Here is a 23544-nt window from a genome sequence, read left to right as displayed (position 1 = left end):
GACAGTTGTTCTTCTCTGGGAACCTTAGAATATTCAGAACACATTTCCTGGAGGGGTGAGATGGAAGCTAGAAAATGCCTTCGTGAAAGACGAAGTGCTGTGTCTGTAGAATGAAAGGAAGCCTACCTCATATATCTTGGTGTCACCATTGTGTAGCCTTCCTGGCCTTCTGGGAATCCGGATTGTGAGAGAAGGCATACAAAAGAATTGGAATGAAAAAGACTTTGATTTTCACTCTTAGATTCATTAGGGAAATTTGTTCCCCTCGATTTGCATGCCAGATTAGTCACAATGTGTGGGTCCTACAGGGGCCAACTTGGTCCCCTATAGTGGACAGTTGGGTATATTTGCTTTGGAGACTGTGGACTAGAGAAGCCAGGAATGTGCAGGTGGCAGCTGCTGTAAAGAAGCTGCTAGTGGCCCTTAGATCGTTGGGCAGAAGAATTTGCCTTTAATAAATGCAGATGCCTATTTAGAATCAGTAAGGCTTCAGTGTAGATTGAAAACCACATCTTGGATCTGAAGATTACCTTAATAATAAAGGATGTGGTGAAAGATTGACAGATTACCTTAATATGAAGAATATGGTTGAGGTTCCAAAACATATAAGTTCAACATTTGGTTGATCTTTCTCAACTTGATTTTGAGAATCTAAAGTTAGCATTTGAGAAAACGACTGTCATTGTTAGTGTCTTAGGGCTTCTGTAGGGAATTTTCTGAGGCAGTGGAATAATTCCCTTAGCTCACTCCAAATCTAGCTGTCCTGGGTAAATGTGTCCACTTCAAATGCCCTGTGGTTCATTTCTACTTAGTTCTAGTGCTGTTTTTTCTATTTTCTTCTTTTATTCATGCTGCAGATTTATTGTATTACATAAAAATGTAGTTTTGTGCCTTTATAGCTAATATAACATGAACATTATGCATTTAAACAGAAAATTAGGCAAATGCAAAATTATGATGCATTTCATAGTCACATTGACTTTTTATATTTCCCATAACATGTGTTAAAATATCTCATTTAGCAGACACTATTATTACACAACATTTCTTGAGTTACAACAGTGTTCTTAATGTAATTAATGAGTAGAACTTGTGATGGGGTGAGGGGAATGAATCAGTATTCTCAGGTAATCTTTACATTTACTTTTTCTGTTTCTAGATAAGGTTAAGTTAATATTTGTTAGCTACAGTTATCTTGGGCATTTTTATTTTGTTTATAATTCATCTGATCCTAGAAATTTGTAAGAGTGACCAAATTTTATGCATTATGTTTTGGTATCCTTGTAGCCCACACCAGGACAAGGTCTCATCAGTGACTGCGGTCTTGTCAGTAATTGTGGTCACATTTCCTCCCTTGTCAGTATTTGTGGTCAGTAGAATACCTGGGTATCTCCATTGTGCAGCTTCCAGGATGGAGCAAAGTGCCAGCAACACAGTAGAGCCTTCCATAGCAGGAAGATTTCTAATGCAGAATGCATCTCTGGTGCTTTAATGCCTTCTCCTACCAAATGATACCTCAACACATTTGTAGTGGGGAAAAATGGCAGACAGAGAAGGAGTAAGCCATAGTCCCAAGGAAGGTGCATGGGTTACCTTTCCTTTATATGGATGAAGAGGGTTTGATAGAATTCCATGAGACATTTGAGTTCCTGTACAAAACTTGGCCTGACTGTTTAAAAGAATGAGATTCTTTTGTGCATTTAAAGATTCTAAGGACAGCCGGCGCCGTGGCTCAATAGGCTAATCCTCCACCTTGCGGCGCCGGCACACCGGGTTCTAGTCCCGGTTGGGGAGCCGGATTCTGTCCCGGTTGCCCCTCTTCCAGGCCAGCTCTCTGCTATGGCCAGGGAGTGCAGTGGAGGATGGCCCAGGTGCTTGGGCCCTGCACCCCATGGGAGACCAGGAAAAGCACCTGGATCCTGGCTCCTGCCAGGATCAGCGCGGTGCGCCGGCTGCAGCGGCGGCCATTGGAGGGTGAACCAACGGCAAAAAGGAAGACCTTTCTCTCTGTCTCTCTCTCTCACTGTCCACTCTGCCTGTCAAAAAAAAAAAAAAAAAAAAAAAAAAAAAAAAAAAAAAAGATTCTAAGGAGAAAGCAATCCCATAGATTTTTCTACATTATAGTCCAGTGTGACCGTTCTTCCATGAGGCAGCTATGGCCCTGGCTTGTCTACTGGACCATGGCATGTGACTCCCTCATTATTTGATGCGGAGGATTCCTAAGGATTTTATAGTTCTAATATATGATTCACTAATTATTTGACCCTAAAATGAGCATTTCACCAAATGGGCCTTGAGTACAAGCAGAGGTAGATTTACCTTGAAGCTAATGAATCTCTTAACCTTTGGGGTTCTTCCTTTGCAGGAATCCCAATCCAAGATCCTGGCCCAATTTTGTCTTAATAATTTGGCATTATTTGTCTTGAAGAGCTTCTTCCAAATTACATAAGTTTTGGGCTTTCTAAAACCTATCTGGATGCATTTCTGGATTACTAGCACATAAGAGATGAACTTTGAAGTAATTGAAGGCTTTTCTCAGTAATGCTTCCAGCTGAGACGGTGAATAGAAAATCACCATGAAGGAGCATTAAGTCTCCTTTTTAAGATTAATCATCTCACTGCAAGTTTTTCGGAATCTAGTCAATCATGAATAGGCATTCAGTATATATTTTTACAAGTCACTTGGAATTAGAGGAATCAGACCTTTTGAAAGATAAGTCTCAAGATCTAGCATAGCACCAGTTTAAGAAGACATTTAGAAAATGCTTTGTACAATAATGTCTGATTTTTCACGTATTCACCAAATATTCTGAACACCTGAAACATGCAGGATGATGGGATGATAGGAAACTTGTCATTCAGGTATGAGTCCAAAGCTTTGTGAATGCATGGGAATTATTCAGAAAAAATGTGATTTAAAGTTGGATCTTGATCCAGGGTTTCCAAAAAAAATATTTGTGGTGTTATGAAAGTCAGTTGTGATGGAGTGGAACAGTTCTTAGCTTTTATACACTAGATGGCACTGTGGGTGCAGAGGAAAGCTCTAAATTAGTTCTTTTGTTACTTAAATCTGTTGTAAACACTGTGTAACAAAACCTGTAATTTGGGGAGGAGGTATAGAATGCATTCTTAATTACTTTGGGATTCAATATGTGCCCTCTGTGGGTTAGACTGCTTAGATTAGTATGTTGAGTTGTATGTATATGTTCCCTGGTGTAGGAAACTGCTCATGCTCCAATTTTCTAATAATCAAATAGCTCTCCATGGCTCAGCCATCTCTATGGTATTCCATTTGAAAAGAAGGTACCAAACAGTGGTACGTTTGATGTAGTAGTTAACTGTGATGGAGTCTACTGCAATTCTTCCTAATTCCAAAATTTGAACTTTCCTCTTTATCACCAAGACTCCTCTTTAATCACTACAAAAATAGCAGTAGGAGAGACTCATAAGTTACTTCTGTACTAACAGACTGTCTGCTCCTTTCACTGAGCCAATGAGAAATGCTTTTTAAAAACATTTTATTTATTTATGTGAAAAGTGCACATGCACGTGCATACACACACACACACACACACACACACACACAGAGTTCTCATTTGCTGGTTCACTCCCCATATTCCTGCGACAGCCAAGTCCGAAGCCAGGAGCTAGGAACTCAATGCAGGTCAACCATTTGGGTCACAGGAACCCAATTACTGGAGCCATCGTTGATGCCTTCCAGAATCCACATTTACAGAAAGCTGGAGTCAGGAACCAGAGCTAGGTATCAAACTCAGATACCCTGGTGTGGGACATGTGGCCCTAATCAACATCTTAGCTGCTAGTTAAACACCCACTCTCAATGAGAAATATTTGGTGATATTTTCTTTTTCAACATGTCTGTCATGAGCAGTGTTAGTGAAGATGGAATAAAACTCTTTGGGGAATTATGCTTGAGAAAAATTCACATAAAGGGTGCTAGGGAGTCTAAGGAAAGCTGAAAATGCTTTCAAATCAGAATTGGGAGTGGACTCAAACCCTTAGCCTTTTGATCAGTCAATAAAAAAGCAAACAAACCTTTCCATTTTAAGAGGTTATCTTAGATAGCAAACTGGTACATATCTTCTCCTACAAAGGTATGCTCTACAGTTTGTACTCTTCCTTCTACATTGACAGTAGGAAAGGAAATCTTTATTTATGTGGAACTCCTTTCATTCACAAATGCAAACACCCAAGACAAACTTAAACTTGGAGAAGAAGTAGACAGTGAATTCTTTGGGATTGGTTTTGTTTCTTTTAGGAAAGATCTTGGCACCTTCTTATTTTGGAAGGGGCAGATACAGGGACTTTGATAGATCAGGTGAATATGTTATCTGCTCTGGAATGCATAGCTGCTTCCCAGAGATCGCACAGCCTCACAAATGAGTATGTGAAAGCTCCTGAGTATTATAAATATGTCCACGGCTTTCTCTCCACTTCTCCTTCCTCACTGGTAAGAAGCAAGTAAGTAAATCAGTATTGACCATTTAGCATTCTCTTTGAGAGAGTGGGCAGTTGGCTGTTTTGAAAGTTTATTTTGTTTTCTTGGGTTTTTTGTTTAGTTTGTTTTATGCTTTATCACATTTGCATACAATTGCTATCTTTTCTTGGGTGGTAGTAACAAGAGTGAACTGTAACAGTGGCTGGTGAGAAGAAAGAAGTTTTGGTTTTGTGTTTATTTTTGAATTAGGTGGTGAAGTGCCATGGCCTAGACTAAAAAGAGAGGCAAAGGAGGGGGCTAAAAATATGGGTAAGGAAGAGGAGGTGGCATATGGAGAAGGGGAAAGGTGAAATAGTCAGGAGCCAGTCTTGTTTGGAAAAGAATTTTATTAGTGAGTGTTGACTGAAGATAGGAGAGGGCTAAATTACAGGTTAAAATATGGAATGGGTGGCATAAAGTTTCAAGTTTGAATTTTCATATCATTGGAAAAATCAGAGAACAAAAAATATTCAGAAATAAGGATGTGATGACAAAAGATAGATGTTTACTTATTTGACATAGATTCTTTTTTTTCTTTTGAACCAATGGTGATTATTAAATGATTTTTGTGGTTTTTGTAAACATGATTGAAACCTATTCTCACAGGATCTTGCTGTGTTTTGTTTGAAAGAGTTTAAAATAGTCTACAAAGATCTCCATGTTCATCTCAAAATCATAACAAACCTTTCAAAACAGCCCTAATCAGAGCAAAAAAATATTGATGTTTTGTTTGCATTTGTTTTGTTATAGAGAACATTACCTCTATTTCCTGTGAGCCTCCTCCTGTTCCAAAAATAGAAAGGAAATATCCACCTTATACTGGCTTTGGTTCTGAAGAGGATTCTCTCCGTTCTTGCATAGGCCTCATGTCCACACCTCATCAGAAAAACTTGAAGAAGTCATTGGAACAAGACAGGTGCTTGAGGGAACCATGATTCTAGTCTGATCTTTCACTGATGTTGTGGGGTTTCTAACGTAGTTCTTGTGATGAAACAGATGTCACACAGCTCATCTAATTTCCAGTCCAGGAACATGTTAGAGTTTTTATTAGAGTTGATTAGCATGCAAATCTTCTAACAGGTTCTTACTTGAGTGCTTCTTTTCATGTGTTACCTGAAGGATCCATATTATCCTCAGTCAATGTTGCCTCTCTGTATCTATTTGTCTCCTGAAGGTGGTCCCCAGAAATGATGTAGAGTAGGGGTCAGCAGACTTCCCTTAAAGGGTCAGATTGTAAATATTTTTGGCTTTGTGGGCCATACGGGCCCTGTCACCATCACCCAGATCTGCTGTTGTAGCGTGAAAGCAGCCATAGATGGAATGTAAACACATGTGTGACTGTGTCCCAATAAAACCTTTTTTAGGGATACTGACATTTGAATTTCATATACTTTTAACATATCACAAGATATTATCCTTTTTATTTTTTTCACTTAAAAATGTAAAAACCACTCTTAGCTCAAAGACTATACAAATACAGGTGGCTAGCTGGATTTGACCCCATGGGCTGTGGTTTACCAACCTCTACCATAGAAATTTCAATGATTTATAAGTGTTTTTTCAAAATGTTATTTGGCATTTAATGTTGTATTTTTCATTTGAGTGGTTCAGTTGAGTTCATTATCCATAGATTGCCTACACGGGTGAGTATGATCTTAGAAGATGGACTTTCAAAAATATTCCAATATATGTGAGGAAAAGAATCTGCTCCTGATTCTAGGATGTGGGGACTGCCCATAGATTTTTTTTTACCTTTGCAGGGAGAACAGGCCCTGGAGAAAGAAGTTGAGGGAAAAGTAGTAGAGAATTGTCACAGATGCTTGAATAGGATGTGGGCTAAAAATTGCAATCCTATAAGAAGGAAATAACAGGTTAGGAGATCCTGGGGAGAAACAGCATAAAGTGAATGTATAGTAAAACTAGAAGTAGGAGACGAAAAAGACAGCATCCTGAATATCAAATTGAATGAAGTCAGAAGCTGTTGTAGAACATTTGAAGGAAAAAGAATAATATTTGTGCTGCCTATGAAAAAATGATGAAAATCTCTTAAGAATTTTACGGGATATCTCATGGTCTGTCTTTGCCATGACATGATGTCCTCTCTCCTTCGAGAAATATCTTTTGTTTTTAAAGACTTTAGAGTTTTTAAGTTTTAGGACTGATGCTACTCTACATGTGGTACCCAGACTTAGTATAAATGCTAATTCTTGTGCCTCCCCTCCCAGACCCACTGAGACAGAAGCTCAAGGGGTAGGGCCCAGAATTCTGTTTTCTCACAGCCCCTGCAGGGGATTCTGAGGTGTATTGGTGTTTGAGAAGCACTGATTTTGATCATGTAAGAGGTACACCAACTTATACTCCATCCTCTCTTATCGTTAACAGTGTTTACCGTGCAGTTCCCAGGGTAGGGCTTTGGATAGACACTTTTCACTTACTGCTGTTTTTAAGGGCAGCCACCAGAAGGAGGTGTGCAGAAAGAATGCCCCTATTGTAAAAGGAAAGGAAAGTTTTCTTACAAGTAAACAAGATGAAATATTATCCAGGGTGTTGCTTCTGGAACCCAGGGGAGAGCAGTTCTTTGTGGACAGTTGACTTAATCTCCCTGTCTACACTATGTAAACTTGCCCAAAGAACCTTGACTGTAGATAGTGTTCTATATTGTACATAGTGTTCTATATTCTTGTTATGCTATCATGGCTGAAGGATAGTGGTATAGGCACAAATGTCTCAATACATTTCTTTCTGTCCACTGATCATTCTGTGCCAGGAATACACTTCTCTCAAGCTCCTCCTACATAGTGACCTTGTTTCCATAGTAACTGGTGCATTCCGCTGGAGACTTATACACAAGTTTGACTAACCCAAGGTTTTAAAACTGTGTGAGTCTAAGGAAGATGACCTCACAAAGCACACAAAGAATAGTTTGCTAATACAAACAAGAAAAAGGTGAATTGAGACATAAAATTGTCCATGACAGTTGATTCTGTATATTGCTTTTCAAAAATTTACCAGGTGCTACTGTTCTTATGAAGTTAATACTGATCTGCTATGAGCTGTTGTAGATAATAGTTTCAAATTAAAGCACGTGAGGTTTTTTTTTTTTAAGATTTTTATTTATTTATTTGAGAGGTAGTGTTACAGACAGTGAAAAGGAGAGAGAGAGAGGTCTTCCATCCACTGGTTCACTCCCCAAATGGCTGCAACAGCCAGAGCTGGACTGATCCGAAGCCAGGAGCCAGGAGCCTCCTCCACGTCTCCCACGTGGGCACAGGAGCCCAAGCATTTGGGCCATCTTCCACTGCTTTCCCAGGCCATAGCAGGAAGCTGGATTGGAAGAGGAGCACCCAGGACTAGAATCGGAGCCCATATGGGATGCCAGGCACCTCAGGTGGAGGATTAACTTACTGCACCACAGCACCAGCCCCTGTTGTTTTGTTTTATTTTGGTTTTTTTCCCAGTGGACCTGCAGATCTTTATTGTCTGGGTAAACATCACTGTGGTGATCTGGTAGGCAGATTGTGTAGTCTGACTTACAAGAACCTCACTTTATCAGGCTGAATTAATTACTTCATTCTCTGTATACTCATGATATTCTGCTGACCATACCTCTAACAATAATATTACTATGAATAATAAGTAATTATCGGTTACAGTGTGTTAACTGCTTTGTAACACTTGATATCATTTAATTCTCAAAGCAACCTTGGAAAGAAAATAATATTATTGCATCTATTCTTTATATGAGGAAACTGAGAGTCAGACTGTACAACTTGCCCAAGTTCACATAACTAGTTTCTATGAAAATAGGAGTTGAATCCAGGTAAATCTGACTCCTGGAATTCACCTTTCTTGCTACAGATTCTGTCCTTATCACAGTTCATGGTGATTACTTATTTATGTGATTTGTGGGCTCCCCTAGACCAAGCGCTCCCTGAGGAATTTATTGCTTCCCTTAAAGTTTGTTCAGTACTGTCTACATACTTGTGACCCAACAAAATTTTTGTTTAATAAGAGAAACAATGGCTGAATAAATGAGTACAATAAATAGAATAAGAATTCACTCATCCAGTTCATACTGATGGATAGAAGAGACAGATGACTTCCCACTAGGAAAGTTATCCCAGACACATGCTATTCAGAACCATATAGCAGTCATATATTCATGATTTTATCTTAATGTACTGCTTGTTTCAGGTATTGTCCATCTGCTCTCTCTCAGCCATTTGTTCCCTCTTTTAAACTTCTTCCCGTCAATAAACATAAGCCTTCACGTGTCTTCTAACCACAAGACTCTACAGCTCTAGCTATTTTTGAGAGTTTTTTTTAGTAGGTGTGTAGCCCTGAGTTAGCCATTCATTTTCTTAGTCGACAAATATTTCCTGATTACCTGCTGTGTGCTTGGGATACATCAGTGAATAAGACAGACCAAAGTCCTCCCTAATATAACTTAGGTTCTAGTTGCAGGAGGGAGACAATAAATGAGAAAGATAATGCCTGTGTATTGTGTAGTATATAGAAGGTGTAAAGCACCGTGGGGAAAATAAAGAAGGTATTAAGTTGCTGTGACAAGAATAAAGGGAGTATAGGGCCAAGAAATATTCGTGGTTGTGGTTTTAAATAGTGTGGTTTGGGTATACCTTACTGAGGAGAAGAACTGCATTCTAGGCAGAAGGAACAGTTGGTGTAAAGGCCCTAGCAAGAAGCATGCTCAGGATGTGCCAGAATGATCCAGGAGGCCAACACTGAATAGAGTAGATGAGTAAAGGGCGGAGTACACAGAGGCGAGGTAAGAGAGGTGTGTTGGTCCATTTTCTGTTGTTTTAACAAAGTACCTGAGGCTGGATAACGTATAAAGAAAAGTGGTTTATTTAGCTCACAGTTTTGAAGTCTGCCAAGTCTAAAATTCGGTAGCTTCATTCTTTTGGCCTCTGTCGAGGGCCCTCTGACTGTATCACGTCACAGTGGAGGGCATCATGGTGAGCTCAGAAGCCAGAGAGTCAGGAAAGGTCAGTCTCACCTTTGCAACCACTCTCGTAAGCACTAGCTGGGTGCTATATTAATGCTTTCCAAGGGACAGTTCCTACAGTGATCTAATTACCTGCCACTAGGCCCAGCCTCTTAAAGGTTCTAGCACCTTTTCCATTGCCACACTTAGGCCCAAGCTTCTAACACATAAGCCTTTGAGGGACACACCACCTCCAAACCATAGCAAGAGGTAATGGAGGCAATCACAGGGGACCTTGTAGATCATTATGAAGACTCTTAAGACTGATAAGGGGAGCCAGTGGGAGATTTAAGTACAGAAGTGACTTGATCCCATTTACATGTTAAAAGAATCACTCCAATGTGGTGTTGAGAATAAGCTGTAGAAGGGCAATAATGAAAGTAGAGACCAGTTAAGAGGCTACTGTGATAGTTCAAGAGAATAGCTAAAAGAATAAATCTATGTAGTGCTAACATAGGTGCAACATTATGGCTGGTTCAGAAGGTATGTGTAGGTGGCCAGCTGGCAGGGCAGAGGGTTGGGATACAAAGAGTGTTCAGAGAAGTCTAATAATTAGCTTAGTAGTCAGGGAAATAGATGAAGACTCAATATTTCTCAAGGTGTGCCCTGGGGATAACCTCATCAGAATCTCCTGGGGGTGCTTATTAACAATGCAGGTTTCTGGGAATGCAAGCTAACTACTGAGTGTGTATGTCTGGATGGGAGTAGGACTCTGGATTCTATATAGTTAACAAGCTCCCCAGGGGACTTTTATACATAGTAAAATTTGTGAACTTCTGATCTAAAGACTTTAAGATTCATTTTTCTTAAAATTCGGAGTTAGAGAGAGGGAGAGACACAAACAGAGGGATCTTCCATCTGCTGATTTACTCCCCAGATAACTACAACAGCCAGCTCTGGGCCTGATTGTAGCCATGAGCCAGGATCTTCATCCAAGTCTCCTACTTGTGTGGCAGGGGTCCAAGTACTTGGGTCATCTTCTGCATCTTTTTTTTTTTTTGACAGGTAGAGTTATAGATAGAGACAGAGAGAAAGGTCTTCCTTCCATTGGTTCACTCCCCTAATGGCCACTATGTTGGACCATCCCCTGCTGCCCTCCAGGGCCACAGCAGAGAGCTGAACTGGAAGAGGAGCAACCAGGACTAGTACCTGGCACCCCAACCGGGACTAGAACCCGGAGTGCCAGCGCCACAGGCAGAGGATTAGCCAAGTGAGCCGTGGCGCTGGCCCATCTTCTGCATCTTTTACCAGGCCATTAGCAGGGAGCTAGATCAGAAGTGGAGCAGCCAGGACATGAACCAGCATCCATATGGGATGCCTGCATTGCAGGCACAATGCTGGCCCCTAAGATTTTATTGAGTAGAATTAGGTGGGAAAAAATAGCATATTGGACATGTGAAAAATCAACACAGTGTACATGATTATGAATTTTGAAAAATTTATTTATTTGAAAGAATGGCTGGTTCATTCCCCAAATGCTGCAACAGCCAGGGCTGAGCTAGGCTGAAACCAAGAACTCCATTGTAACCTCCCACATGGGTGAAAGGGGCCCCAGTACTTGGGACATCTTCTGCTGCCTTTATAAGCTCCTAAGCAGGAAACTGTATCAGAAGCAGAGAAGCCAGGGCTCAAACTGGCACTCCAATATGGGATGCAGGCATTCCAAACAGTGGCGTAACCTGCTGTGCCATGGTGTCAGCCCTATGAATTTATTTATTTATTTACTTTTAAAGATTTATTTGTTTGAAAGGCAGAGTGACAGGGAGAGAGAACGAGATCTTCCCACCCACTGGTTCATTTCTCAAGTATCCACAATAGCCAGGATTGGGCTATATCAAGTACTCTGGGGCACCCGAGTACTCGCGCCATCATCTTCTGCCTCCCAGAATGTGTTAGTGGGAAGCTGAATCAGAAGTAGAGTAGCCAGAACTTGAACTGGCACTCCAGTATGGGTTGCAGACATTCTAAGGGGCCGCTTAACCAGCTGTGCCATAACACTAGCCCACTTATAAATATATGTAAATTCTAGGCAGTTACCCTTACTATAGTATTCATTTGCCCTGAAGTTAGACCTCATTTATTGTTTAAGTGATATTTCAGAAATCAGAATAGTTCTTTCATGAGAGGGGTTACTGAATCTATTTGTTACTTCTAAATCCAGTCATGCACCAGAGAAGTAAGTTGGCATGCTACATGAGGTTCACTTGAAGCCTGAAGCTACATACTAAAAACCTAGGTACTAAGAAACTAAACTAAACCTGTGGCCATCTGGCTCTTTTGCCCAAATTGCCCTGAGACTAGCCTTCCAAACCTTTGTGCTCCATCTCATATGCACCCACAAGCTGGGAATCTTGGTGCCATGCAGTCAGAGAAATGGGCACAGAGAAAGGTACTTTATGTCTCTGCAAGTCAGAAATACTTTGTTTTTTATTGTCTGAACACAAGGAAAGGATGAATTTCAGATAAGAGAGTCTACAAGTGAGGACTTCTCTGCTTAGAGTTATGACAGGGCATGGTTTATTGGGGTAATGGTTTTAAATTTTTAAAGATTAATTTATTTATTTGAAAGGCTGAGTTACAGAGAGAGAGGGAAAGGCAGAGTGATCTTCCATCCATTGGTTCATTCTCCAAATGGCTGCAATGACTGAGGCAGGGCCAGACCAAAGCCAGGAGCTTCCTCTGGGTCTCCCATGTGGTTGACGGGGTCCCAAGTACTTGGTCCATATTCAGCTACTTCCCAGGTGCATTAGTAGGGAACTGGATCAGAAGTGGAGCGGCTGGGACTCCAAGCAGAGCTCAGATAGGATGCTGAAGTCGCAAGCCATGGCTTAACCTGCTGTGCCGCAAAGCCGGTTCCTGGGGTAATGGTTTTGATCATCATAGACAGACACGAGGATTTACTGTTTGTTATGTTAGGAGGTCTACCTTTCACTAGCTGATGTCTGCAGACATGCCTCTGCTGACAGATCAGAAGTTAATTTCTTCAGAGACTAGGCAATCAACTTTGGGAACATTTCATTCTAAAATTTGATGCATTTCAACCCTCTGGACTATTCATGCATAGAATGCTAAGTATAAATTCCAGTTTATATGGATCTGGTAACAACTTTCTACAAACATTTATTGAGTACTTACAACATAAAACGTGTTATATTAGATAATAGATAATAAGTGCTATATAAAAAAGAGGTCAGGCCGGCGCCGCGGCTCAATAGGCTAATCCTCCGCCTTGCGGCACCGGCACACCGGGTTCTAGTCCCGGTCAGGGAGCCGGATTCTGTCCTGGTTGCCCCTCTTCCAGGCCAGCTCTCTGCTGTGGCCAGGGAGTGCAGTGGAGGATGGCCCAAGTACTTGGGCCCTGTACCCCATGGGATACCAGGAGAAGTGCCTGGCTCCTGCCATCGGATCAGCACGGTGCGCTGGCCACAGCGTGCCAGCCGCGGCGGCCATTGGAGGGTGAACCAACGGCAAAGGAAGACCTTTCTCTCTGTCTCTCTCCCTCACTGTCCACTCTGCCTGTCAAAAAAAAAAAAAAAAAAAAAGACAGGTCTGTAATACTTATTATAGCATTTAAAAGAGAAAAGTTAATTTTTGCCCTGAAGGGGATGCTGGGAATCTGGAGTAGGGAATCAGATGGGCAGGAGACAGCAGGTGGTGAAACAGGGAGGTGCCCCCAGGCATAGGCAGAGCATGGCCTCTGGATTGCTTCAACCACAGGACTAGGTGCTTGTGTTTCTCTCTGACAGGATTATGATGCCTGTTGACCAGCCACATGATTAGACACCAACCAGTTAATGCTGCTGCTTTGAGCAGTGTGCTAAGGACATTTGTTTTGGGTAAAATTTCCCAATGTGTTATCCAGGACCTACAAAGAATAAGGGTTATTTTCATATATTGAGAAAATCTCTCTACATGTAGATTTAGAAAGTTGAAAAGAAGATGGTAGAGCTCTTTCACTTTGGAAAGTTTATGCTACGATATTAAAATGCTAGAAAAGCTTTTACAAGCTTTTTTTTTTTACTTACATATTATGTGGAAGTCTACTTGTCTAATTCTGTAACCTTCATTTTCCTTCCATTTAGCTATGGCAACATAAGCAATAAACTCCGTTTTTTTGCAAAACTAGTCACAGAAAAAAGTCTTGAAAAGGACAGGACATTTGTTATTACATATTTTCTCGATGATGACACCATTTCAGTGTTTGAACCTGTAGGGAGAAATTCAGGTAAGAGACATATCTCTCATAGCATTTTCCTCAGAACATTGAACTGTCTCTTCATTTTTAAAATTGGGAATATGATCTGATTTTGTAGCCTCAATGATGTACAATAGTGACTTTCTTTTTGTTTGTTTTTGTTCTGTTTTAAACCCATAGAGATCTTTTTACATTGGTTTCTTAAATGAGAACCTCAAAATATAAAATGATAAAGGAAGAACAGCTGTGGTTGGTTCATGGATGGGGACCCAGAAAAATCTCTATGTTCTTATTTAGTTTTATTATTTATTTTCATCTACTTGAAAGAGCCAGAAAAAGAGAGAGAGAGAAATGGTTTATTTCCATCCACCGGTTCACTCCTCAAATGCCCACAACAGCCAGGGCTGGGCCAAGTTGAATCCAGAAGCTTGTAACTCCATCCAGGTCTCCCCGGTGGGTAATGGGAGCCTGAGCACCACGGCCATCTTGTGCTGTCTCCCAGGATGCAGTAGCAGGAAGCTGGATTGAAAGTAGAGGTAATGGCTGGCACCACAGCTCTCTAGGCTAATCCTCTGCCTGCGGCGCCAGCACCCCGGGTTCTAATCCTGGTTGGAGCGCTGGATTCTGTCCCAGTTGCTCCTCTTCCAGTCCAGCTCTCTGCTGTGGCCCAGGAAGGCAGTGGAGGATGGCCCAGGTGCTTGGGTCCTGCACCCACATGGGAGACAAGGAGGAAGCACCTGGCTCCTGGCTTTGGATCAGCGCAGCACACCGGCTGCAACGCGCCAGCCATGGCGGCCACTTTGGGGGTGAACCAGTGGAAAAAGGAAGACCTTTCTCTCTCTCTCTCTCTCTCTCTCTCTCTCTCTCTCTCTCACTGTCTAACTCTGCCTGTCAAAAAATAAAAAATAAAAAATAAATAAATAAATAAAAGAAAGTAGAGGTACTGGTACTCAAACCAGCACTCTAGTATGGGATACAAATGTCCCAAATGGCAGCTTAATCTGCTACAACACAATGCCCATTCCTTTTTGCCATTACTCCCTCTTGTTATCTGCCCTCTGAGGCACCTCTGTGGAATCCAAGGATATCAAAATCACGGTTTGGCTACCACCACTCCCACTCATACCCAGGAAGCCCAGAGGAAGTCTATATTCTTGATAGTCCTGCTTACAAAATCTTTGACTGTAAGACAAGAATTCCAGTTATACAGATTTAATCTTTAGGATGTATCTTTCTCTGGCCCTTCTGTCAAGGTTTTTTATTAAGGTTCCAGCACTCAGGTCTATGGAATGCCTCTCTGCAGTGTGCTGATACTATGGCCATTGCTAAGGAAAGCAATTGACTAATCAAATTATGGAACTGTCAGTTTCTATTCTTTGTCTCAACATATTTAAAACTTGTATATGTGTGGAAGACGCACATTTGGGAAGAATTATCAATCATGTGCTGGTTAACTGGCTCTTTGAAAAAAATTTAAAGGTCCTGTATAAATACTGTTTGCCAGTTTCCATGGTGTGAATACGCCAATCATGACCAATTTCCAGAAGCCAACAGTTTAAAAACTGGTTTGCAGAATCTCTGAAAATGTAACAGTCAACTCCTGTGAGCTACTATGAGCCACTTAGCATGCCAATAAGTAATGAATAATTTGTACAACTAAGTCAGATTCTGCAGTGTTTTGAATAATAGATCAAATCTTAAAATATAAAATTGAATATGAATGAATATAAGCCATGCTTGTAATGGTCAAAAAAATCAACTCTGTACCATCCTGAATGAGGAAGACATGGCCAGGCAAATTGCAGCATGTGTAAAACAGAAAGGTGTGATGGCGAACAATTACAAATTTACAAGTAATAATAGCAGCCATGGTTGAGTACCTAATATTATCCTTCTAAGAATGTGACGAGGTCAGATTTCTGTTAGTACAGGTCCTCCATGAAGCAAATCCAAGAAATAATTAAATGTACAAGAGATTCATTAGGATAAATGCTAGAAAGAAGAAATGTGGAAGGAGCCAGAGGAAGGCAGGAGAGCCATCAGACTGCAGAGTGTGTCTGATTCCTGGGCAGGACAGAGGGAAGGACGAAAGGAAGAGGTCTTAGACTGCAAGGGAATTATACAAAAATTTTGACAAGGCCAATGGCGAGTCTTTGAGCTAAAGTTGCTTGTTGGAGGAGCCCTTGTCTTATGGGAATGGGCCTTAGTATTTCTGCCTTGCTCAGTCATTTGTTGGCAGCAGCCTGTGGGAAGCGTGACCTCGGCACACGCCCAGGGATGGATTTCGGCACATAGCAGCTGGGGCCTTCCATCAGTTATATTCCTCACAGTAAGCGATCTGAGTGGTACATTTGCATGTCACCCATACAGTTTTTTTTTTTTATTTAAGAGGCAGAGAGACACAGGGAGAGACACAGAGAGAGAGGGGGGACGGGGGAGGGAGAGAGAGAGAGAGTAAGAGAAAGAGAGATGGAGAGCTCTTATCCACTGGTTCACTCCCTAAATGCCCACAATGGCTGGGATTGTACCAGGCAAAAGTTAGGAGCTGGGAACTCAATCTGGGTGTCCCACATGGGTGGCAAGGGAGCCAACTACTAAAGCCATCATCTGCCGTTTCTCAGAGTAAACAACAGCAGGAAATTTGACCCAGGATTTGAACCTGGCACTCTGATACAGGATGTGGGCATCCCAAGCAGCATCCTAACCACTTGGACACCTGCCGCACTCCCCAATTTATTCACATTTCACCATTGAGAATTTACAAAGATTCTGAGAAATCAAAGAACTCCTCAGGATTAAGCAGCAAGTAAGTGACAGAGCCATGATAGAGTGCAGCTCTATTTGGCTTCAAAGCTTATGTCTTTGCACCACCTGTGGTTTCTCCCTGTGGTAGAAGGAGAGTGACAAAACTGACAACAGAAGCCCATCCTGGTCTCAGTTCGTATTCACAGGTCTGTAGATTTCAGTCCAGTATCAGAAGGTACTAGACTCCCTTATCCAGCTTTGCTCATTGTTTCCCAAGAGGCCAAAAAAAGAATGTCTAGTAGAGAGCAGCTAAGATGGTGAGAATTCTGGAAAGTAGGAAATACGAGGGATTACTAAAAGAAGCAGATACTTTATCTATTAAAAAAAAAGAGTCGAGGGAACTCAGTTATCTTCAAACACTTAAGTAATCTCCTTTATATAAGGGAACATCTTGCACAGAATCTGTATGTCAGATTAGGCATAACAGATCATCTTGGACAAATCAATGGAAATGAGCACAAGCGAGGGATTTTGTAACTGGGACTGTTCAAACATGCCCTGTGAGTGTCCTCTTGATGTCCCACATGCCCAGGATGCTGCTGGGCATATGTAACAGATTCTTGCCAAGTGGATTGGGAAGGGAGGAGAAAGGAAATAAAAGGATGGAATGCCATAACACTCTTTGCTTTAACATACTTACCTAGGAAATGTAATGTCTTCATCCACCATCTCATTCTTCCCTTAAGTGTGGTAAGTTCACAGACAAGTTGTCTAATCTGTATTTGAGGATAAAATAACTGCAAAGGTAAGGCATATAGGTTCTTTTAAGAATAGAGAACTTTTCTTATTTTCTATAGGGTTTACTGGCGGGCTGTTCTTGAAAAGAAGTCGTGTAAAGAAGCCTGGACAGGAAGTCTTTAAAAGTGAACCATCAAAATATATCAAGTCCGAGGAGTTATACATTGGAACCACAGTGAACGTGAATGGCTACCTGTTCATGTTGCTCAGTGCTGATGAGTACACCTTAACATACATGGAGAAGCATTCAGATAGGGTGAATTTACTTTGTATAATTCTTGACTTGCCTCCCAGCCTTCTTCAATGTGTGTTTTTCTTTCTCTATGGTCTTTTTTTGTTGGTCTTGCCACTAGTTTTACATTGTGCATTCACACATGTGGGCATGAATAATGGATCCATGCAACTTGGCCACAGGTCTCATCACAGAGGCCAGGTCCTTGTGTACTCTGTTTATATGCTGGGCTCTCTACTGCTCAGCATCACGGATTCCAGGCACAGGCAGGAGGCAGGCCCGGGCTGAATCAAGTTTCCTGGGTTTTCTGCTGACACTAACAGTGTTTTCAGAATGAAGTTAAATAACTATAGGAAAGCAAGAAAAGCTGATGCCACACACTGTGCCATCCAGTTAATTGGCAAAGGCCAACAGAAAAGGCTGAGACCTAAACAAACAGAAACCCCAAGGGAATCTGATAGTTGCTGGCGTTGCAACTTCCTCTAACAGTGACCATCTAAAGGCCTAAGTCAGAGGTTAAGGAGAGATTGCCAATAGTGAACTCAAAGATTTTTTTATTTGAAATAAGATGAAAAAAGTTAAAAAAGGAAATAAGAGAGCAGATGGGCACTATTACTAAATATGCTATTATGTCAATGCTGATCAGGAAAAAACATATTGATAAAAATCTTTATGTTAAGTGTAGACTCATTCAGTGTGCAAACATGTATTTGGCAATCATTGTCTAATATTGAAAAATCTACCTGGAAAAAAATTTATCTTAAAACTCTACCTGTAAGTCATGATACTTAGGTACATTTTTATATATACACATGATACCAATATTGCCTCATTTATGTATAAAAAATTCTCAGGTTGCTAAGATTGCTAAGTTGCTAGGATTAGTCTCTTGCTGTAGATCCCATCACCTCTGTTAGTTTGGATCCCCTGAGAAGCAGATGCCAAGATAGAACTAGGTGTGTAAGAGATGTATTGGGTGAAATGCCTCAGAAGAATAGAGGAGGAGGCCCACAGATGTGGAGGCTGAAGAGCCTTTAGACTGGGGTGCAGATCTGACCCCTGTGAAAAGAGAGGGGAGGGAAGGAGCGGGGGTAGGGAAAACCTCAGCTGGCAACCTAGCTCTGAGAAAGTCCCAGCTAGGTCAATAGGGAGCCCCAGAGCAAAGAGTGCCCATCAGAGAGGTCCCACATCAAGCAGGAGAGGGCCAGCTCTAGTGTTGGCACCCCTCCCCCACATCACCCTGGCCCTTGTGCTCAGTCAGTGAGTAAGAACAACCCGGCACTGTGTGTGAATCCTGTGTGTGTCCGTCTGGAAGGTAAGGCAGCTGGAGGCTGCCAACTAACAATGCTCTTCATTGCAGGGGCTCTTGACAGGAGGCCTGAGCAGTACCCTTCGTGGCTGCCACACCATCTCTCCACGTGTGGTGTTAGGGATTCAGGTTATCATAAAGCCATGAACCAGTGGCTGTTTGAAAACACTGAAATGAGGCAAGAAGTTTAGTGCTCCAGCTGTTAGAGTCTGGAGACCAGCAGGCCTGGCTTGGAACCCTGCCTGATACCACACTTAATAGCTGGGACGTTAGGCAGTATCTTCTTTGGGCTTCAATTTCCTCATCCTTGAAATAGGAATGACAAGAATGCCTATTTCATAGAGCTGCTGTGAAGATTAGATATGATTATGTGGCCCACAGCAAGCTCAGTCAGTGTAGCCATTATAAATTTGGGTTCTGTTTTCAAACAGAAGGTGAACCTATACTTTAATACATCCTGAGGACCCTCGGGATGCCTGGGCTTAAATGTGTTGACTTGTCATAGTGCTAAAGCAGTATGCATTCAGTAGAAGCTGGACTTTGAGTATTGAATTTGGATCTTGTCCTGGGCTAGTGCGCTGTGATTAGATCTTTGCTTGTTATGCTGGGCAGTGGCAGCGAGCACAGCTCCCAGTCAGCCTCGTGGTTGCTAATCTAAGATGTTTGCTAGATTGGGTATATTAAATGCATTTCCAAGTTCCCATTAGAAGTTGTGTAGCATCTGTATGTAGTTTTGTGTGTGTGTGTGTGTGTATATGCACACACACACACATATATATCTTTTAAGATATTAAGGACTTTTCTCCTTTCAGAATGATAAAAGCATGGTAGGACATTATCTGTTATCAGCACCCCAAGTGAAAATTGTATTATTTTAAAACTACTTTTAACAAGGTTATTCTAAGCAGAGAAAGATTAATATACCCTTTAATATCAGTTTGAAGAGTCTTTTCAAAAGAGCTAATAGATCCTATCATGGAAATAGATGAAAGGAAATGCGAAAAAAGCAGAGGGAGTGGGGGCTGCACTAGGCGCCAAACCACCTGGATCATTTTCTGTGGAAGAGAGGCAGCTTTATACTAAATCACCACCAATGTTTTTAGTTTAAAATTTCATCTCCCCATTTTTGGTCTCTTAGCTATAATTATTTACAACCTTATGCTTTCCTGGATTTAATAAGGAGTATTCTTAGTCAAAAAGCTAATCACAAGGTAGGAGACAGCTGAACAGGGATTACAGTGCCTGTGTAGATCTTTGACACCTAGCCTTGCTCCGATCAGTGCGTCACCTGGTGGCCAGCAATTCCAGGGAGGCCCATTGTGAAGGTCTATAGAAAAGAGAGATTCATAGATCCGACTTTGAATCCCCGTTCTCTCCATTAGGGTCTCTGAACATACTAGGCCGATGGCCAAGGGTTACAAGGAGGACGCTGAAGTGGAAGCAGGGCTTGATTTCTGATCTCTATGACTTGCTGTCCCTCAAGCTCATTTCTCTCCGATCTGAGACCTATGCTAATGTCATCCATTGTCCTAAAGCCTTAACTGAGGTGATACAAAGCTCATCATGTCTTCTCGCTGTTGGGCTGTATGGAAAGACATGTCCAGCTAACTTCAGGTTCACAGGGCGATGTCTCCTTGCTGGCCACGAGAAAGATTTGGCCCCCTGAAATCTCAGGCATATTTAAAATTGTCTTTCATTTCTCTCTTCTAGTTTCCATTTAGCAACCTTGAATTTGCCCTACAAAAGCTGAAAGAACTAGAACCGAGATCCAAAGAGATCAAGCAGATATTTGCAGCTGCTGACTCTGAACACACGAAGATACTGGATTTTAGTACATTTAGGTAAGCCATAGTCTGCTAGCAATATTCTGTCTTCCCATCAAGATTGTCTAATGAGCACAAGGAAGTTTCTTTTCTAGTGCTTCCTAATTAATGAACTACATGCTTTCTATTAGCAATTGGCATTTCTTTGCATTCATATTACTTTGTGGTCAAATTTTGGCCATTAATATCCTAATAAGTTTTATGCATTCACATGTAAGAATGTTTATATGTGGGAACAGGGAGACAGAAATGTAGAAAGTCAGTTAGTGACTTTGTTTTGTGAATCGTGGTGTTGAAGGATCGGGGAATGCCAGCAATGGTACATCTAAGTGAGAAAGAAGAAAATGCAACTTAGAGCAACCCTCTGAAAACTTGAGAGACATCTCTCTAGGAATGCTGTCAAGTTGGAAAAAAATAGTAGAAACTTTACTGACTCAGAGCAAAGGGCATATGTGTGCATCTGTGCGCATGTACAAAGGGAGTTCAGAAAGTTCATGGGAAATGGAATTAAAAGATGTTTCATTTGGTACAAAAATTTTTTAAGTACATGAATAATTTTTTCATAATATGCCCCTACATATTTATGGACACGTGTGTATTCTCAGCAAGAAAAAATACAGGAATCCAAGGGAAAATATATCACAGTAGTTAGAAATGCTATAAGAAATCATCAACAGTAAGGATTTTCTCTAAGGTAAAGCTGAATTCTGGGACTATCCAGTGGCTGACCTGGGCAAATTTCCAAAAAGTGGAAACACAGGGAAATTCAAATTCAGGATCTAGTACAATTGTGAGACTTCTTAGCCTAAAAACGTAGTGAATGGGGCGTTCAGGAGAATGTAAATTAAATCATGGATGGGGAGGACAAAGGGGACTTTCTCTTTAGACTGAGAATTCTGGCTGCTGAAAACAATAGTGGCTAGAAGCTGTATAGCAAACGGGTTGATGCAGTCAGGATGTGGGCTGAGAAATGAGGAAGGGAGCCCAGGCAAGGGCTGCAGGGAGCTCTTTTTTGCTTGGTGTCTACAGTTTTGTTGCATCACTACCTGATGGCTTAGGGCCCACCATCAAGCCAGGAATGTCCTCAGAGCTTGTTTGTTGTTAACAACGCCCTTTTGTGTCTCTAAAATATTCTTTTCAGAAAAGCAGGCAGAGGACATATTTTTATTGTTTAGAATCCCCAACCTTCTGGGATCAGTAAGGATTTATAGTTCTTGGTTATTGTTCATAGTCATATTCACATATTCATGGTGTTTTAGAAAATAAATGGAGACAGAGTAAAGAGCAAAGAAATATTAGATGTGGGCCAATGGAAAACAGTGGAGGGAAAAACAAGAAATTTCCATCAGAAGTGTGGGAGTGGTTTTGTTTTGTTATCTTCTGTCCTCTTATAAAAGCATCTGTTCTCCCAACACTCTTGCAAAGTCTACTGGAAATACCTCAGTGAGTTTATGGGACTTTTTGGGAAGCACTTAGGCCAGGTGGGAGATCTAAGACCCTTCTTGTATGGTTGGGATAAAGGGCAACCACACTAGAGCAAAATTCCCTATTCCAGGAATTCCTTAGGATGAAAATCAGGCTGGCGCTGTGGCGTAGTAGGCTAAGCCTCTGCATGTGGCGCCGGCATCCCATATGGGTGCTGGTTTGTATCCCGGCTGCTCCTCTTCTGATCCAGTTCTCTGTCTATGGTGTGGGAAAGCAGTAGAAGATGACCCAAGTCCTTGGGCCCCTGTACCCATGTGGGGGACCTGGAAGAAGCTCCTGGCTTTGGATCGGCCCAGCTCTGGCCATTGCAGCCATTTGGGAGTGAACCAGTGGATGCAAGACCTTTCTCTCTGTCTTGCCCTCTCTCTGTAACTCTGCCTCTCAAATAAATAAATAAAATCTTTAAAAAACAAAAAAGATGAAAATCCTTCAGTTGGCTTGCCATGGTCCTTACAATAAGATCTAAACATCTGACTACAGTGATACAACTCTGTTTATATTTCCAGTGGTGTCACTTCAGCCTGTTCTTTGGCATCACTGGCTGTTCTTGTTTCTCAAACATATCAAGCTCTCACCTACCGCCAAGCCTATGTGCATGAAGTTGCCTCTACCTGGAATGCCCTCATTGCTATTTCTGTTGAGGGCACACTCTGGAACTCATCTCAAATGTCCTCTCAGAGGGTCTTACTTTCTCTGACTATCCTGTCTAAAGCAGATCACCCACTGTTATTCTTTCAGTCCCTCATTGATATTTTTCACAGTACCTAGCACAATTTGTACACATTTGATTTAGATACCTGTTTACTTTGTGTGTGTGTGTGTGTGTGTGTGTCTGTGTAAACGCATGTGTGCTTCTGTGTCTTATCTGATGAGAATATGAGCTTTCTGAGGGCAAAGACCTTGACAATCTTGCTCACTGCTGTATCCCTGGCACCTAGCTACTGAATGAAATAATGAGCCACTGGAGTTATTCTTCGAGGTGCTAGTTTGGAGGTGGTGGTGTAGTCTCTGTATTAGTGTGTTGTCCATTGCTCTAATGAAATACCTGAGCCTGGGGAATGTGTAAAGAAAAGAGGTTTATGTAGCTTAGAGTTTTGGAAGCCTGAGGGCATAGTGCTACCATCAGAGATGACACCTGGACTTATCTTTTCTCCCTACCTAGGCAAAGCTCTCAGAGGGCCCAAGCCTGGCTCACCTTTGTGTCTTTCCCAGATCCCTCCAGAACCCAGTAGATCAATCTTCAACGAACATAGTGAATTACTACTGCATGTTTTTTTCTTAGACCTCCCATCACCAACTGCAGGGTCAGTAGCTTTCCTGTGAACATCATGTGATAAATTCCTTCTAAGATTTAGAACCTAGAGAAACTGTTCTCACTTGAAAACCATAATTCCCCCTGAGGGAAGCAGTGTAATATAAATATATCAGATCACTTGTTTTGGAGTTGGCAGACC

At 41.6% G+C, this 23544-nt stretch overlaps 1 protein-coding gene across 3 annotated transcripts in view; it reads left to right on the top strand.

Annotated features, from left to right (window-relative positions):
- The window catches only part of EFHC2 (EF-hand domain containing 2), a 183590-nt gene that overhangs the window by 93279 nt on the left and 66767 nt on the right, over window positions 1-23544 (top strand). For all 3 annotated transcript variants that reach the window (XM_089324301.1, XM_008272519.5, XM_089324302.1), the window contains 4 exons: window positions 5249-5414; window positions 13586-13728; window positions 17301-17497; window positions 20493-20623. In XM_089324301.1, coding sequence (XP_089180427.1) covers window positions 5249-5414; window positions 13586-13728; window positions 17301-17497; window positions 20493-20623 — 637 coding nt within the window. The remainder of the gene's footprint in view (window positions 1-5248; window positions 5415-13585; window positions 13729-17300; window positions 17498-20492; window positions 20624-23544) is intronic.

Source organism: Oryctolagus cuniculus, chromosome X (genome assembly GCF_051225735.1).
Source record: "Oryctolagus cuniculus isolate XC-2025 breed Fujian yellow rabbit chromosome X, ASM5122573v1, whole genome shotgun sequence".
In the NCBI taxonomy this organism is placed as follows: domain Eukaryota; kingdom Metazoa; phylum Chordata; class Mammalia; order Lagomorpha; family Leporidae; genus Oryctolagus; species Oryctolagus cuniculus.
The sequence above is the reverse complement of the archived record's forward strand: the minus strand, read 5'-3'. Positions and strand labels throughout refer to the sequence as shown.